Source organism: Puntigrus tetrazona, chromosome 21 (assembly GCF_018831695.1).
Source record: "Puntigrus tetrazona isolate hp1 chromosome 21, ASM1883169v1, whole genome shotgun sequence".
Taxonomy (NCBI): Eukaryota; Metazoa; Chordata; class Actinopteri; order Cypriniformes; family Cyprinidae; genus Puntigrus; species Puntigrus tetrazona.
Window position 1 is genome coordinate 5,359,753 of NC_056719.1, and position 16,143 is coordinate 5,375,895.

The 16,143-nt window shown below is 40.6% G+C and overlaps 3 protein-coding genes across 8 annotated transcripts in view; 1 reads left to right on the forward strand and 2 right to left on the reverse strand.

Moving 5' to 3' along the window:
* Window positions 1–2,205: 2,205 nt before the first annotated feature.
* On the forward strand, window positions 2,206–5,289 carry ndr1 (nodal-related 1). Its single transcript, XM_043220994.1, has 3 exons — window positions 2,206–3,068; window positions 3,787–4,517; window positions 4,601–5,289. Exons 1-3 carry the CDS (start codon window positions 2,783–2,785, stop codon window positions 4,751–4,753), a joined length of 1,170 nt encoding a protein of 389 aa, XP_043076929.1. The 5' UTR covers window positions 2,206–2,782; the 3' UTR covers window positions 4,754–5,289.
* On the reverse strand, window positions 5,083–8,465 carry eif4ebp1 (eukaryotic translation initiation factor 4E binding protein 1). 2 transcript variants are annotated; one of them, XM_043220996.1, is made up of 4 exons: window positions 8,283–8,465; window positions 7,984–8,180; window positions 6,436–6,630; window positions 5,083–5,814 (listed from the first exon to the last, which is right to left on the reverse strand). In XM_043220996.1, exons 2-4 carry the CDS (start codon window positions 8,117–8,119, stop codon window positions 5,786–5,788), a joined length of 360 nt encoding a protein of 119 aa, XP_043076931.1. In that variant the 5' UTR covers window positions 8,120–8,180; window positions 8,283–8,465; the 3' UTR covers window positions 5,083–5,785. The 2 variants fall into 2 exon arrangements, with proteins under 2 accessions (XP_043076931.1, XP_043076930.1); XM_043220995.1 differs by having other exon boundaries at window positions 5,083–5,817.
* A 1,292-nt stretch (window positions 8,466–9,757) lies between these two features.
* The window catches only part of ank1b (ankyrin 1, erythrocytic b), a 62,587-nt gene continuing 56,201 nt past the window's right edge, over window positions 9,758–16,143 (reverse strand). The window contains exons 39-43 of one of the 5 annotated variants that reach the window (XM_043220990.1): window positions 13,708–14,368; window positions 13,286–13,571; window positions 13,094–13,174; window positions 12,203–12,294; window positions 9,758–12,087 (exon numbers count right to left, since the gene is read on the reverse strand). In XM_043220990.1, the coding sequence (XP_043076925.1) occupies window positions 12,226–12,294; window positions 13,094–13,174; window positions 13,286–13,571; window positions 13,708–14,368 (1,097 nt within the window). In that variant the 3' untranslated portion in view covers window positions 9,758–12,087; window positions 12,203–12,225. Of the gene's footprint in view, window positions 12,295–13,093; window positions 13,175–13,285; window positions 13,572–13,707; window positions 14,369–16,143 lie in introns of all 5 variants that reach the window. The other 4 variants (XM_043220989.1, XM_043220993.1, XM_043220991.1 and 1 more) reach the window with 4 other exon arrangements.

The following is a 16,143-nucleotide window of genomic DNA, read 5'->3' on the forward strand; positions in this document are numbered from 1 at the left end:
GGATTTAAGTTGGTATCAAAGGCTTATTTCAAATGCAGGTGCTTCGCCGGACAGAGGGTAATTATCCCCATTATTCAAATGACACAAAGGCGGCCCTTTCATATTTCATGGCCTTTTTGTTTTGTTGCCGTCCCTAACGCAAGTGTGCACTTTTCTTCCAGCGCCACACAAAGGGCTTGATTCTGTTTTCCTTCTCCATGCTCCCATTTTTTCCTCTACCGGAGAGGCCTAAGGTCTCTGTTTTGCAAACCGATTCACAGCAATCAGGGTCCCTGGCGATTAATTAGGCTGTCTGCCCAGAGCAAGGCATGTCTGTCACAGCAGGTCAGCGTCACATCCATATCATACCACGCACGCACGCTCAATCGTAAACATTTGCACTGATCTCGAGTTCAAAATGAATGGCAGAAAAAGGTTAATAGATGGCTAGGCAGCTGCTATGTATGGATGGATGGCACCTGTAGTGAGAAATCTACTCCCCCTCTGATAAACGTTGATCTAGTTACATTTTTACACATGGAGGGGACATTGAAATTTTATGAATAAATAGTTTATGTTTTGTAACCTGTCTCTGCATATAGCTTTGTTAGACATTTGACTTTGAGTTTATTGCAATTTTGGAGTGCAACATATTTCTATTATTTATTATATATATATATATATATATATATATATATATATATATATATATATATATATATATATATATATATATATATATATATATATATATATATATATATATATATACATATATATATATATATATATATATGTGTGTGTGTGTGTGTGTGTATATATTTCATTTCGGCAATAATGTGCTATGTGTCTTCTTTAAAAAGAGTGCTTAGGTTTGTATTCAAAAGCTATGTTGCAATAAGAATTGATAAACAAGTGTTCGATTTTTTAGTAAATTGAATTATCTTGGGGATACAAACATTCAAATAACAAAATTACAAAGTCTAATCCTGATAAAAAAAAAACGAATTAAAAAATAAAAACTAATAAATTAATAATGGAATTGTATTATGTTAGTCCCAATAAGTCTGGCGTCTATTTATGGATTTGCCCTTTATGGTAAAATTCTGCTTTCTTTTTCTTTATATGCTCTTGTTTTTTTTTTTTTTAAAGATTACATGGCATACTCACATTACAAAACTATTGAGAATACAGTAAAAATAATATAAAAACACCAAATTCTAGTAACATACCGTACACAGCAAGAAACTGTTAAGAAAACAGCAATAACACAGCATAGATAGTTAGACATGCATAAAAAAAGAGCATTTCAGTGGAAAACAAGCTACACTTCACAGAGATGTCCTGCAAAACAATGGATAATAAAAGTAGCCTATAAGATCCGACACTTATTAGCATCAAACGGTGTTTGGGAGGAAGACTCGGTGCCAATTTCTGTCCTGCTTATCAGTGTTACTATGTGTGAGATTGCCACTGACATTCACAGCTGGTCTGCTTCAATTCTGTGACGGGAAATAATGTGTGTGCGCGCCCGCGCCCGCGCGCGTCCCTCACAGCGGCATATGCTCCATCCGTCATCTGAATCTCACCTGAGCGCTCAGAATTAGCGCAGAGCTTGTCAACACATCACACAGGCCGCGTCTGGAGAAATGAGTGATGCAAGGATGAGCAGTCGATATTTTTAGTCGCCTATACAGAGAATTCTTCAGCTTTTTCACTTTGATTACGATTTGGCAAATCACAGGCCTACTGAAAGAGACAAGTTGGCGCTGGAGAGAAGGCGAAGCTTTGAAGGCAGCGCCTCCTGTTGGATAAAATGCTTTAATTCGTGGTAAGAAAAGAAAAAAAAAAGCGTGAGGAAATCGTGGGGTTCTGCATATGCTTCTCAGATCTGCGTAATTATCGCATGAGACCTGAAATTTGATGTTTTGTTTTTAATTTGTGTCGACGCGTTTGAGGTTTTTACATATTATTCAGCAATCTAATATCTATAATAACTAGTTACAAACTGCAAACATTGTCCAAAAGAAGACTGGAAGAAATCAGACAGGTTCAAATTAATAATTCAAGAACTGCTAGTGATAAACAAAACAAAACAAAACATGAATTGCATTTTTAAAAATGATCAGGATTTATTTAACGGTTAAAAGCTACCGAACGCTAAATATAATATGTCCAAGCTGCACGCAATGTTATAGAAACGGGTTTATCGGGTTTATTAAATCCACTAGAATATATTGTCATAACATGCTGTAATTTGTCAAATCAAGCAGCCAAACGAGGCGGTAACATGTCAAAAATGTGGGGATTTTCAATGAAATAATGACTATTTTTATGTCCTTCTGATACAATGAAAAGCCATAGAAACAAACTTCCTCTATTTTCATTCAAACTAAGAAATAATCCAGCAGTCGGGGTGTTTTTCTCCGTTTAATCAAAGTGACATTGATGAACAAATGTAGTCCACTAATATTATTGTTTAAGTACATTTTCAAAAGGACCTCCAATACACAGCGCTCGAGGAGAAGAATTAATGTTTTCACACCTTTTGACGCACAAAAGACTGTTGGTTTCGATACACAACGACCCAGGGACATGTATCCCTTTATGGATCACAGGGGCACTTCAAAGACCCGAAGGACCTCACAGACCATCAAAAGACCGCAAGTTTCTATAAGTGAATTTAGATGGCCAGCCAGCACTCATAACGTTCACTTTCCAGAGGACGGTGTAGAAGAAAGGTCTCAGGGACAGTGTTCCTCCTCTTCCTCCTCAGCGCGTTGGATTATAACCTAGACTGGACATGAGGCGGTTTACCTGCGGGGTCCTGGGCGCAGTCCTCGCGCTCTGGGTCGGTCTGGTGAGCTCCACGGCGTCGTTCCCCGGGTTCCACGAGGCGTTCAGGAACGGGATGAGGGCACCTGGCAGGAGCGGCGGAGGTCAGGCGGGTCACGGGCGACACACCAACAGATATCCGCTGTATATGCTACATCTCTACCGGACCCTCCTGACCGGAGACGACAAACATTTGAGTCACGAAAATCCAACTCTTTATGAGTCCGATTCGGTTTTGAGTCTCGTCGCCAAGAGTAAGTGGCCTACGTATTTACATATTTTGAATTATTACATTTTTACATTATAAAGTTTTGCAATAGCCTACCGTTATTTTGCTAGGTCTTTTTTTTAGATGTTAAAAATTATACTAATTGAATTAAACATAAAAATAAGAGGCATGGATTTATTGTACGGCCAGTTTAAATTCAAACGTTCTCGAGGAGGTTACTAACTATATTCGTGTTATCATCTCGAGTAAAAAAATACATATATATATATATATATATATATATATATATATATATATATATATATATATATATATATATATATATATTCACATTTATTTGTTTACTTAGTAAGTATCAGTGTGTTAAGTGGCGGTGTTTGAATTCACCCGCCGGTCATTATCGCACGACAAATCTCTTCAGGTTTATACAAGACCCCCGGGGAAATAATTTGATAGGTATCCTAGTAGTTTAGCTGGTTCTAGGCTAATAGCCAGGTCGTGTATTATGCTTATTAGTTAGCGTGTGTATTAGCTTCAAGACGTCTGTTTTCAAAGTGCCTTGGGCAGCAATACACATCTAAACAATAAGAACTTTTACTTTATTAATTGCTTGTCCCGAATGTGGCCATGTGTGAAAACATCCTTTAAGATAATTAAGCACCACACATCACTTATCCTTTCTAGACCGTTTAGCTGTCTGTCCTTTGACCACTCACTAATTTCACGTCCGACTTATTTTCCAGGTTGCCATCAGGTCGGCGACAAACTAGCCGTGACATTCGACATGTCCTCCATATCAGCGAGCGACAACGTCCAGCGGTCCGAGCTTCGCGTCCGCCTTCCGGCGTTCGCCTCGGAGATGGAGGTGGACATTTATCACGCGGCCAAACGAGAGTGCGACCGGAGCCCTTGCGACGAAGTACGGATTCACCTCGGCACTGTTAAAGCCAAACTGATCGACTCAACCTCCTCGTGGAGGGTCTTCAACATCACGGCCCTGCTCAAGTACTGGTTGCACCAAGGTGAGAGCGTGTCCTCAGAGGAACCCGTTCAGATGCCCGCGAGATCCGAGGGCGAGGGGCATCTGACAGCCAACAGAGTCATGATGGTGGTTTACTCCAAGCAGAACCGGGCGAAGACGTCCACCCTCATTCAGACCGCCGAGCACTCCAAGTACGTAGCTCTGGACCGGGCCGCGGGCGGAGGTGAACCTGCGCCTCGGCGTCACAGGAGAAACCACCGGACCGACGACAGAGTGCGCGATGTAGCAGCTAGCCTCATTCCCGGTGCTTCGCAAGACGAAGGGGAGAAGAAATCTCTCTGCAGGAAGGTGGATATGTGGGTGGACTTCGATCAGATTGGTTGGAGCGACTGGATCGTTTACCCGAAACGGTACAACGCCTATCGGTGTGAAGGGAGCTGTCCTACGCCTGTAGACGAAACCTTCACCCCCACCAACCATGCCTACATGCAGGTAAGAATCTGTCAAATCTTCGCAATGAAAATGTTTAGTCTTTGCCAGACTGATTCTAACGTCCGTCGCCTTCTCACTTGCAGAGTCTTTTGAAGCTGCACCACCCAGACCGCGTCCCGTGCTTGTCCTGCGTACCCACCCGTCTGGCCCCACTCTCAATGCTCTACTACGAGAACGGCAAGATGGTCATGAGACACCACGAAGGGATGGTTGTAGGAGAATGTGGCTGCCACTGAGTCTCCAAACCACAAACGAACTCAACGCTAGCACTTCGGATATGTTCCTTTAACCTGAAATACATATTTAAGCACAAATGAAGATAAATTGCTTTAATTTGTACAGCGTTTTCACTTGGAGGTCATGAGGTATCCTGCACTGAGGCACCTGGATTACTGAATGCTATTTTTGAAAGCTTTGTGTGTTTGCCTAATTTGTAAATAGCAGAGTATGTAAATTACCAAATGTAATAAAGCGTTTTCATAATGGTAATGCATTTTGTGTGCGCGTGCATTTTTGTTTTTTTATGAGGAAATCAGCAGCGTCAGACAAATAAGGAAACCGCTCATCAATTCTCTGGTGTTTATTGTTTTTTTTTTTTTAAATGCTTAAATGTCTTTTCAGAAATAACAGGGCAGTTTTAGAGAACTTCACAGCAAAAAAAAAAAAAAGCATTTTACATTCTGTTGAATGACACTTTAGGTGAGCATACTCATTAGGATAAACAGAAATTAGATTTTACGTTACAAAATTATCAATGCCAAATGGAAAGTGGTCAAATTCACTGATCGCGGTATGCTAAATTCATAGGAGTTTGCATCTGGATTTCCTCCACATGATTCTTGATAAGAAAACCACCAATAAGAGAACTGTTGCTCCCTCTACTGACCCTTCTGTAAAACTACACAAACCTGTATCAAACAAACAATGTCACATGGTGGCCTGTGAGATGTCCTCCATGTCTTAGGCAGAAGTAGAGCTGCATCGATGTGCTTGGGATGCACTGTCATCCGAGACAGTGGCTCTTTCAGGCACAACAGTGTTAGCTGATGTTGAGAATCTAAAGAAATGGCTTTGTGCGCGTCTTGAACGACAGCATCGGTACAGGAAAGGAAAATATCATTTAAACAGCAGATAAATGAAAGAAAAAACAGACAGATGACATGGAAGGAGAAGTCTTCTGTGCATTTATCCTCTCAGGGAACAGTTATCATCACAGTAATACTTGTTACAGTCATCGCCTCCTTCGTCTAGCAGGTCCTCTGTTGCGGTTAGATATCCATTTCAAACTGGGCATCATCTACTTGAAGAAGAAAAAATAAAATTAATTAACCATATTAAACATTTCATACACAAATTTCTAAGCCCTTGGAGTTGCCGAAAACCCAGTAGTACGCCGTCCACGCGTGCCTTCTGTCATGTGTTTAACAATTTACTGTTTTTAGTAAGTAAAAGGACTTCTGGTCATGATGCACATATCATTTTGTTGTGAAATTTATGTTTTTTTCCCCATAAAGTACACATAATAATTGCTTTTAAATTAATATAGTTTTAATAGATATTTCAAGATGAATACTTACTAGACCAAACAACTATTAATTATAAGTATTAATTGTAATACATCAACTGAGGACAACTAAAAAAACTAAGCGTTGAGCATACAGCTAGCTCCTTATTTTTGTACATCATATATATATATATATATATATATAATTTTTTTTTTTTTTTTTTCTCCATAATCAGCTTCATCTAAAAACGTTTTAGGTTACAGATTTTACCTTTTTAAAATAATATACATTTATAGTTACATATACCTATATACATTTTATTTTCTATTTTATATATCAACACAACGCATGATTATTTCATACATCAGACTTTACACGGTTAATAACCGATTTTAGATTCGGTGCACATTTACCTGCGCTCTTGTCCGCCAGGGGGCTGATGCTGTTGTTGTTGACAGTCTGTTTAGGGTAGGCCTTGTCATTATTCATGGTGACCGAAGGAGGACTGGTCACCCCCGGAATGTCAGGGAGGCAGCAGGGCGGCGTGCGGGCCAGAGGGGAGCTGCGACAGTCCAGGAGGAACTTTCGGTCATAGATGATCCGAGTGCCTATATTTTAGTAATCAAATCAATATTATCTTACGGGAAGGAAACAGTCCTGCAACGGGCAAATGTTGACCGACAAGCCTGTGAAAACACGGAGGCCAGCCAGGTGTGTTCAGTAAGTGCCATCTTAGTATTGTGGGTTACGTTCGATCCAAACACGTCTAAACATGTTCCTACGTTGCGGTTTACAACATTCAAGAGTTGCATCATTAAAAGCTGAGCCTTGTAAAGCGTCAATGCTCGATACACCCCCCCATTACATTTTCTTTATCAGAACAGAAAAGCACATGCCACCAGGCTGAAATGAAGTAGTGAGAACATGCTATCAGCTTTCCTTCTATCAGCCCCGTTGAACCTACTGTGAACCGTCAAACAATCATCCTTGACCTACATTCACTCAGTGAGGAAAAGCCAGTGAGTGCATTGTGGTGCAGAAAACAGCTCGAAACGGAGCCCATTGGTTTATGCATAGAAATCATGCATGATATTGCTCTTGGAAATTTTAGTCATCATCACGGCTCATCTGATCATCTACACAAACAGCGATCGATAAACTATTTACAACAAGAATAGCCCTTACGCACTAGAAAAGCAGAAGTGGACTTTTACAATGGGAAACCAACAGAGTCACATGCCTCGAGAGGCGTCACGTCCTCTTTTTGTCAACTGTTTACAAATTTTGTCAGCTGACAAAGCCTACATAAAAGTAATTACAAAAGACATGCGAATGTTTCTATTTTCTATGAGAGACAGCTATAAAAAAGGTATTTTTTCCCCTTAAATTTAAATAAAAAAGTGACAATTTCATTAATATCATGAACAGTATCACATCACCACACCAGCCTTTCCAAAATAAACTTGAAGGTCGTTCAAGGCCACAGTCAGTAATTTTTAGTGTCGTAAATGAAACGTTCACAACTTTTAAATGACCAAAGACGCCTGTAAAGAATTTTTTAGAACGTATCATTTTTAAATTTCATATTTGAGTCAACCAATTCCTATTTCTCCTGTACGTTTCAAGCATATTTTAACATTATTTCTGCCGTTCCGACGTCCGAGAAGACCGGCAGAACATTGTCAAGCAAAGCAGATAATGCCGACTGCAGCCAAGTCAGTAAAACAATGTTCTTCTCGTCGTGACGATAAAATTCTTGGTTTATGACCCTTCGCATGTACAGTTAAAAGCAAACAATACAAGACAGGCGGGCTGCAGCGTTATGAGCACGCGCACCGCGCTCTGTCAGGCACAAAGACAATGCGAGCGGAGATGCATCGCTATGTCGCGGTCAAAACAAAAACAACGCATGCCCCGCGACAGCTGCGAATGCCCCCAAACGACTCGTTCGTGACATTTACCTCCAGGAGTCGTGCTAAAAAGGGTCCCTCCGGGCGTCGTGGAGTAATCGTGAGGCATGTGGGCCGCATCGTTGATTGTGACTCGTCTGGTGGTCGGGATTGCCTGACTGGTGGTCTTCTGACTGCCCATGGACATTTTCAACACTAGTGCGATCACAAATTCAGCCAGCTGCCTTAATCAAATAGTGTCTCTGCACCTTGGAGCAAAAGAATGAAAGAGTTGAGCTCGAATTTAACAGGAAAAAAAACGAATATGTCAGCAGCAGTTCGGTATCAAGATTTTTTCTATAATCATTTACCTTGTCCGTTTGTGGCAAACTTGACTACATACAAAAATAAATAATACTAAATATTTGAGCCGGTAATACGCTTCATTCACACACGCACACTCGCAAACTAGCTAAAATGCTAGCCTTCTCCGTGACCACGTTTTCTCTCTCACTCCCTCATGCACACACCACGCACTCAACAAAACACGAGCAGGAAAGGGCTATTTAAAACGGAGCATTGGTGCGGGGGCGCCCCCGCTGGTGTGCGGCGGTATTACAACAGCGCGATGGGAAATGTAGTTTTTTTACGCGAGTTGTTTGCGTTACACTGATTTCTTTACTTGCCATTGGTGTGTACCTTAATGGCAACATCTCCACCGAAAATCCTTTTTTTTGTAAGGAAAAATACCTTTTTATTAAATACCACACATTCTGTGAAAATGTTAGAAAATTTTAGTCAGAAAGAGGAAAAAAATATTAAATGTGCTGTACACATAAACGTAATACTGGATATAAAAAATGATGACAATTTTGCCAACATCATAAGATTCCCTGACAATGCTGCCATCCTGTAGTCTCCATTCATTCTTTATTTTACGTCAATAGTATGAGATTTATAAATGCATATGATCAGTGATATTTGGCACATTCTCTTACACACGCACACAGTGTCACAATATGTCACATCTTTCTTTATTAATTTTTGTAAATGATCTGAGCTGGTGTGCAGGGTAAATGATCTATACATATCTTCATATCAGAATGAATCTGAATAAAAGGCTTGTATACATATCCAATGTTCGTATTTCCTCTCTCCGTTACAATAAAAAAAAGGAAATGAAAACATGTTCAAATAGCTACAAAGCCTCTACATTCCCCATGACATGGGCATGTATGTATTACTGGATTCTAACTAATAGACTTAAAGTACATCCATAACAACTCTAATAAGGGTGCATAGCATTCTAATTAAATATACTTTGTCATATATTTATACATATATTCTTTATTAAAAACATCTTTTTCTGTGCATGTGCGCAGTTGCATTCCTTAGTACAGAGTAATATGATATTGCGTTTATATTGTCATTAATCCATTCTAAAGGAGTATAGGTGAAGTCTATTTTTGCAACAGTTAAACATTGTACATAAACTCTTTTTCAATACATAATGATTGCGACGTTAAATTGTTTTGTTCCTCAAACAAACCAAAAAATAATTAAATAAATAAATATAAATTAATTCGTTAAAAACATTTCCCCCACCACTGTTTTCAGGAATTTTACGTCTCAGTTAACTATTACAGCAGCGATACAATATTGAACATGTATCCACGTCCTTCATGCTGAGGTCACTTCCCTTTCCCGCTTCCCAACACCCCTGATATTCCTTATACTCCTTTGAGTGGATGTTGAATTTTACCGTTACACGTGTATTAACTAGAATGATGAAAGTGAAATCATCTGTCAACATAAACCTGAGTGAACTGTAGAAAACAATATACAGTGAAGGCAAAACTCATGAGGGTTTTAATGCGAAGGGACGTGCGCGGTCTCACAAAGCGCACAGTTGCATGAAATCAACAAAAACACTAGGATCTGATTAGACATTTTCTTTTTAAATATGAAAGTACAATCATTGTCATTCGTCCAATTGTCCATGCATTCCATAAATCTTTTTTTTTTTGTTGTTTGTTTTTCTCGTTTGGAGCATAAGTTCATTTATTCATACACTCACTCATTCATTCGCTCAGTGACATCCCTCAACTTAAACTACACAAATGTGTGAGCCAGTATATCACGGTGTGCTCGTGACTATGTAAGCTACTGTGCTGTGATTAAATGCTGAGCACCGTACCTGATTTTCATTATGCTTGCCAGCTGTTCAAAGAAACCTTGTCCATTAAAGTGAAACGGCTACCTTTCAGTGAACTCGAGTTGGCATGTAGGTCGCGTAATTGCATACGGTGTGAGATACTCATGCATGCTGTTATATCTCTTGAATCGTATACGTCTTACAAATGCTACTAAAATGTCGGGTTAATACAGTATATACTGAACACACAAGCACTCGTAGACGGAAAAACACGCGCACGCACGCACACCGACGACAACGCAGTATTCCAACTGTTGCAGCACGTTTGATATTATTGCTTTGGTAGACTATACTTTGAAGAGTTTTGTGTATGTTTGGGCTCTTTCGTAGTTAAAAAAATAACACCAACTAAAAAAAAACACATGCAAATGACGCTAATAGGGAACCGGTTACATGAATAGAAGTAGTTTAAGCTTCCCATAGTTACCATATAACCTCGTTGGTGCGTGTTGGTAAAAGTGAGACATTTGAAGCCAAAAAGTGAGACAGACAGTTGTGAGTTCACAGTTCAGGGGTCAATTTTAAGGTGGACTTTCACAGTGCTGTCTGTATATTTATCGGTCTATTTTTAACTGTACATCCAAATGAAAACGAACGAACAGAGAGAAAAAGAATAATCGTTTAAAACGCTTCCTATTTCTTCCGAAATCCCAAACATTACAAAGGCAGTTACTCAGAGATAGTCCCCAAGCCCCACACGTCACAGCTACAATCGTTTTTTTTTCCACCGGCACAGCTTGATTAATAAATAGAAAAAAAAAAAAAAAAACGGGCCGAGTGCGGGCCCAAGAGAACAGCATGAAAAGCAGTGTTAACCAGCATGCAATGCTACATTAGTCTGAAATCGGTCCGACAATGCGGTTTTAGTCGAGCAGCTGAGCTACAAATGTTGATGAATGGATGGTCGGTAGGTCAGAGGTTAGAGTTGTGAACTGTCAAACAGAGAAAGCACATGCCCTCCTTAGGTTGCCATTTTGGGTGTTACGTACAAAGCTACACTATCCTGCAACAAATAAATCAATCTGTTTTTTTTTTTTAAACAGGGGGGCTAGAAATTCAAAACGAGAGATATAAAAGTAAAAGGTGGCTGACAGTTCAAAAGAACACGGATACGCTTCACAAAATGGAAATAAACGAACGCGGACGCTCACAAGCGGGAGAGCACAGTGGCTTGTTGTCATTCCCATGGCAAACACCAAATGAGCTCTGACCGATCCAGAAAAAAAGCTCAGTACCAAGCCAGAAGCGAGTACACATGCGTTAGATACCGACACACACGCACACACACCGACGCACATTCACGTAGCATTAGAGTGCATATATCACATTGAATAACAGGATAAAGGGCCTGTGGGAAATGACGTGACGGGCTTAGCGTCCACTATGCTGCTGTGTAATGACAATCAATTTGACAAAATAAAGAACTGTTGCTTTTTTTGGGCTGTTGTTTTCCCAAGACCCTTTGTTTCAAGAGTCTCTCGTTTTCAAGATCAAAAGGTCCAAAGGTTTTTTTCCCTCCCCGCTGCCAGTCCTGGAACGGCCCTTTACCTCGTACCCCTTCAGTTTTTTAGATAATGACAGCTCATAGGTCATGCACCAGCAGTCAGTCATGCGTTTACAGTTGACAGGAAGCACTTTTGTTGCTTTTTTTGGTGGTTTTCTTCACGTTTTGTAGAAAAAGTTCATGCCCTATGCTAGTTGTATGTTTCTTTTTTCTTCTGTTAAAAATGTTACAAAACTACAGGTAGAGAACTCCATCTCCTTGTTGTTTTCCGGTGGCGCTCCATAGTTGTTTGACTGTAGGATTTGGGCGCGATGTATTGTTCTTTTGCTGCATGTTTTGTTTTTTTTTTCCATCATCGTCCTATCTCCCAGTCGTGCGTAGGTGAAAGATGGTTTGGCAGTGGATGTTCGACCCTGGAAGAGCAATCCTTTGTGAACAAATAGCTCCTTCACTCTGGCTAAAACATAAAACCGATGGACGAATCACTCAAGTTTAGCAAAGCTAGCCTGCCCCATGGGTTTAAAGTTGTTCTTATGTAATTCTCTAATCATTTTACCAGTCCCGGGCCGTACCTTCAGGACAGTTTGTGTTTGTTTCAGTGCTTTACTCTCCGTAGACTGGAGTGCTTCACGGTCTGGACATCCCTTTTCACATCCATGCCCAACTGGTGAAAAGAAGGAGGGAGGCGAAAAGTGAAAAGAAAACATTGAATCATTATGCAAGTGTATTTTCTGAGTGAATGAACTTCTGTCTGTCATTAATTACTCACCCTCAAGTATTTCCAAACCCCTAAGACCTTTGTTCATCTTTGGAACACAAATTAAGGTATCATGTGCAGGTTCTACATCTTCTCAGATGCGTAAACAATATATGTACTCTTCAAAATGGTGTTATAGGGTGCAAATAGGGTCAGAGAGCTCTCTGATTGTAGCACACCCGTCTCGTTTGGTTCTATTGAATTGAGCTGTAGTTTGCTTCCCCCTTTGGTGCGAATCTTTTGGGCAGGTCAGAACAAAGCAATCTCGGGTTCGCTTTTAAAAAGGAAGCTGGTACGATTAAATGGATGAACCAATGAATGAATGACCTTAAGCACTTGTGAGGTTTTGTTTATTTGTGGTTCACCTCCAAAAAGAGCAGTGTGGAAGTGAACTGCACCAAAAAAAAAAAAAATAAAAAATAGAAAATAGAAAATCAACCCTGTATTTGATCCGGACCAAAACAAGCAAACTAGTGGGCTATCCTAAGGTGAATACACCCTTATTTTGTTTTTCGAGGGTGAAAGGGGAGGGAGGGAGAGTAATTAATGACAGAATTCTCATTTTTGGGTGAACTATGCCTTTAAAATAATATCTATAAAACAGAGACTATATTGCACATCAACTGATGATAATCTCAAAACGGAGAGCCAGATAAATATATGGATTTGAAACTTTTATATACGTAAAAGAAACCAGATGACATACCTTGTTCACAACATTCCCATGCTCATCGGTAAACTGCTCTTCATGTAGATGATCACTGGCAAGATCTATCGGATCATCCTTCTGCAAGCAGGGAATAATGGTTGGATTAATTATCATTGCCAATTAATTGAGGTCAAGACTGTGCCCAAAATCATGTTCTTTGCTCAGACTGGACAGGCCCAGGGGACACACCTGTGCCTTCCGTCTGTCCTGGTCCCATGCCCGTAATTCCCCCTCCTGATGGGAGAAGCCCAGCCCTTTATCAAAGGGCTGAGTGCCTAGCAGACGCCCCCGCAGGACCTCCGAATGGCCTGTATCACATACCGGTGTAAGAAGGGCCTCCTGTGCTACACGTGACTGATTGTGGTCCGGGGACGATGACATCATGGCCTCCATGGTCTGCCTCGCTTTGGGTTGGGACCAGCTGTGGAGGGAGTCTTTCTCCTGCGAGTAAGGTTGGAAGGCACCGCCGCTGAGCCTGTGAACGAGGGACGGACAAAGACGGTGTACAAGTTGTCTGTCTAAAGGTCCATTTAAAATTTTCAATAATGGTTCTAATTCTGCAAAAATAGCGAAGACCACACCACAACATAACGTGGGAACGCAATCCATACCTGTCCCCATTGTGTTCAAGGGCTCGAGTCAGTCCGGTTCTCTCGCACAACTGAGCGTAGAGCTGTTGCCCTGTAAGAACAGAAAACTTTTCCTCTGAACTTGCCCCTTTTCCACCCTTTCCTCCTCCTCTAGCTACACCTGTCAAACTGCCGCCCGCAGCCGCCGCTGCCACCTCTGTCCTCTTGCCCTCCGACCTCTGACCTCCAGCCTGCCCGTTATAGTTGGCCTTTGGGACGGCGCCACTGGCCCATGCCTTTTCTGCACTTGTAGACACCGGCTCGTGCTGTATGTCATCTTCCTCAATCTCCTCTTCCTCCTCCTCTTCCTCCAGCTCCATAATGGAGCCGCTTGCCCCGCTGGCTCCGCTGCTGGGCCTCCCCAAACTGCTGCAGGGCAGGCTCAACGTGTTAGCCTCAGAGTCATCCGCACGGCTGCTACCATCCAGAGACGAGTCTTCCACGGTCACCAGGGACGGACTGACCCCCGCTGGCCATACCTGCACATCCGACATCTCCATCATAGTGTCCTCCTCAGTGGTGGCGATGGGCGCACACTCCAGACTCGACACCTCCTGCCAGTAGGGCTCGACGCCCAGCGGAGAGGGCAGGCTGTACTGCATAGAAGCGGGGGAGAGCAGCTCCTCCTGCACCAGCCCGTAACCTGAGGGATGGCCAGACAAGAAAGGCAACGCTAACACCACACAGACACAGTGGGGGTACGTGGGGAGTTTTGACCCTCTCCGAAAGGTCATGCAGAACACAGTGCTCTGGGTGCAAAGTCTGTCGATATATAAGTGAACATAGGTGCTTTAACGCAAAGCATTAACATAGTAACAGGGCCACAGAAAGTTCATTCTGCAGTGAGAGATTGGGTTCACTCAAAAAGCGCAATCCACTTTCAAAGTAACTTTTAAAGGAATATTCTGGGGGTTTTCAGCCTGAAGGTATTTGAAACTAAGTTTGCATTTACATTGTTGTTTTACAAAAACAAAGAGTTTTTTCTTTTGGAAATAGACTCACTTTCAAAATCCACTAGAGTTAAACAGTTGAGTTTTACGGTTTTCTAATCAATTCAGCCTATCTAAATATCTGTCTGTAGCACTTTTAGCTGCAGCTTAGCGTAAATCACTAAATAGACCATTAGCATCATGCTCCAAAAGAGTTTCAAGATGTTTCGAATTTTTTGAATTGTATCATCAAAGGTCAGCAGCAAAGATATTGGTTAAAAATGGGATTGAATAGATAACAGATATTTGTGTTATTTATATACATTTTTATTGCAGGTTTTCATTGCACTGTTTTTATTTATTGTGAGGAATACTGAATCTGTTTTTGTGCACGTGAGGTGAGTAAATGCATGATTAGAACTATAGAAATCATCATGTTTACACATTACACACAACATGGGGTCAGGAGAGCTGTCAGTGAATAAGTGGGAAAACAAAGTCATTTGTGTTACTTATTTCAAAAAGTAACTAGTAATATTTCTTTTGTAAATTAAAAGGCAAAGAGTTATGTGAAAAAAGTAATCCCATTATGTAACTCATGTTACATGTAATACGTTACCCTCAAAACTGATCATGCTTGAAAAGTGATTGTTGGAGCAGAGCAAAGGAGAAAGGCATGACTAAAGACCCCAATATACAAACTGAAGAGCTACTTAATAGTAGAAAGCAAAGATGTAATCTCATTTGAAAATGACACTGGCATTAAAAATAACACGTATATACGGATGAGTTGTTTCCTAACTTTATAACTATATTCCTTTTAATCATACAAGGAATAAAAAAAAGAATGTGGTGTGAGTAAGTTGTTGGCTTAAAGTTAAAATAAACAAATAAATAAAATATTTTTCCAAAAGCTAAACTAAAAGCTTGTTTTTTTCCAGTGGTTGTTGATTGGATGGAGACAGATCTGACCGCAAGCTTGCTCAATCATGGAGAGGAGTCTGGCAGACAGTAAGAATTAATTTTGAAGTCAAGAAAACATTTTGATTAAACATTACAAGATCAAATAAATAATTTATATTAAAGGGTTACTCTAACCCAAATGAAAAATGTGCCGTTAATCACTTACACCCTTGTCAATCCAAGTCCGTAAAAGCTTAATCTTCGGAACACAATTTAAGATATTTTAGATTCAACCGGGAGGCTTGTGACTGTCAAGGAAGAAGAGCATGAAAGACATGGTCAGAATGGTCAATGGGACAGTCACATCTACAATATCTCACAATGTGTTGTCGAAGACAATCAAAGCTTTTACCGGTTTTCAACAACATGTGATTAATAACAACATTTTTATTTTGGGGTGGAGTAACCCTTTAAGCATATACTTGAATGAATTTGCATAACATGCATTTGCAAATCAACTGAATGTTCATTTCACAATGACGTAAATGTTTGTTCGTTGGCTATAGAAACAAACTATTTAAAATTT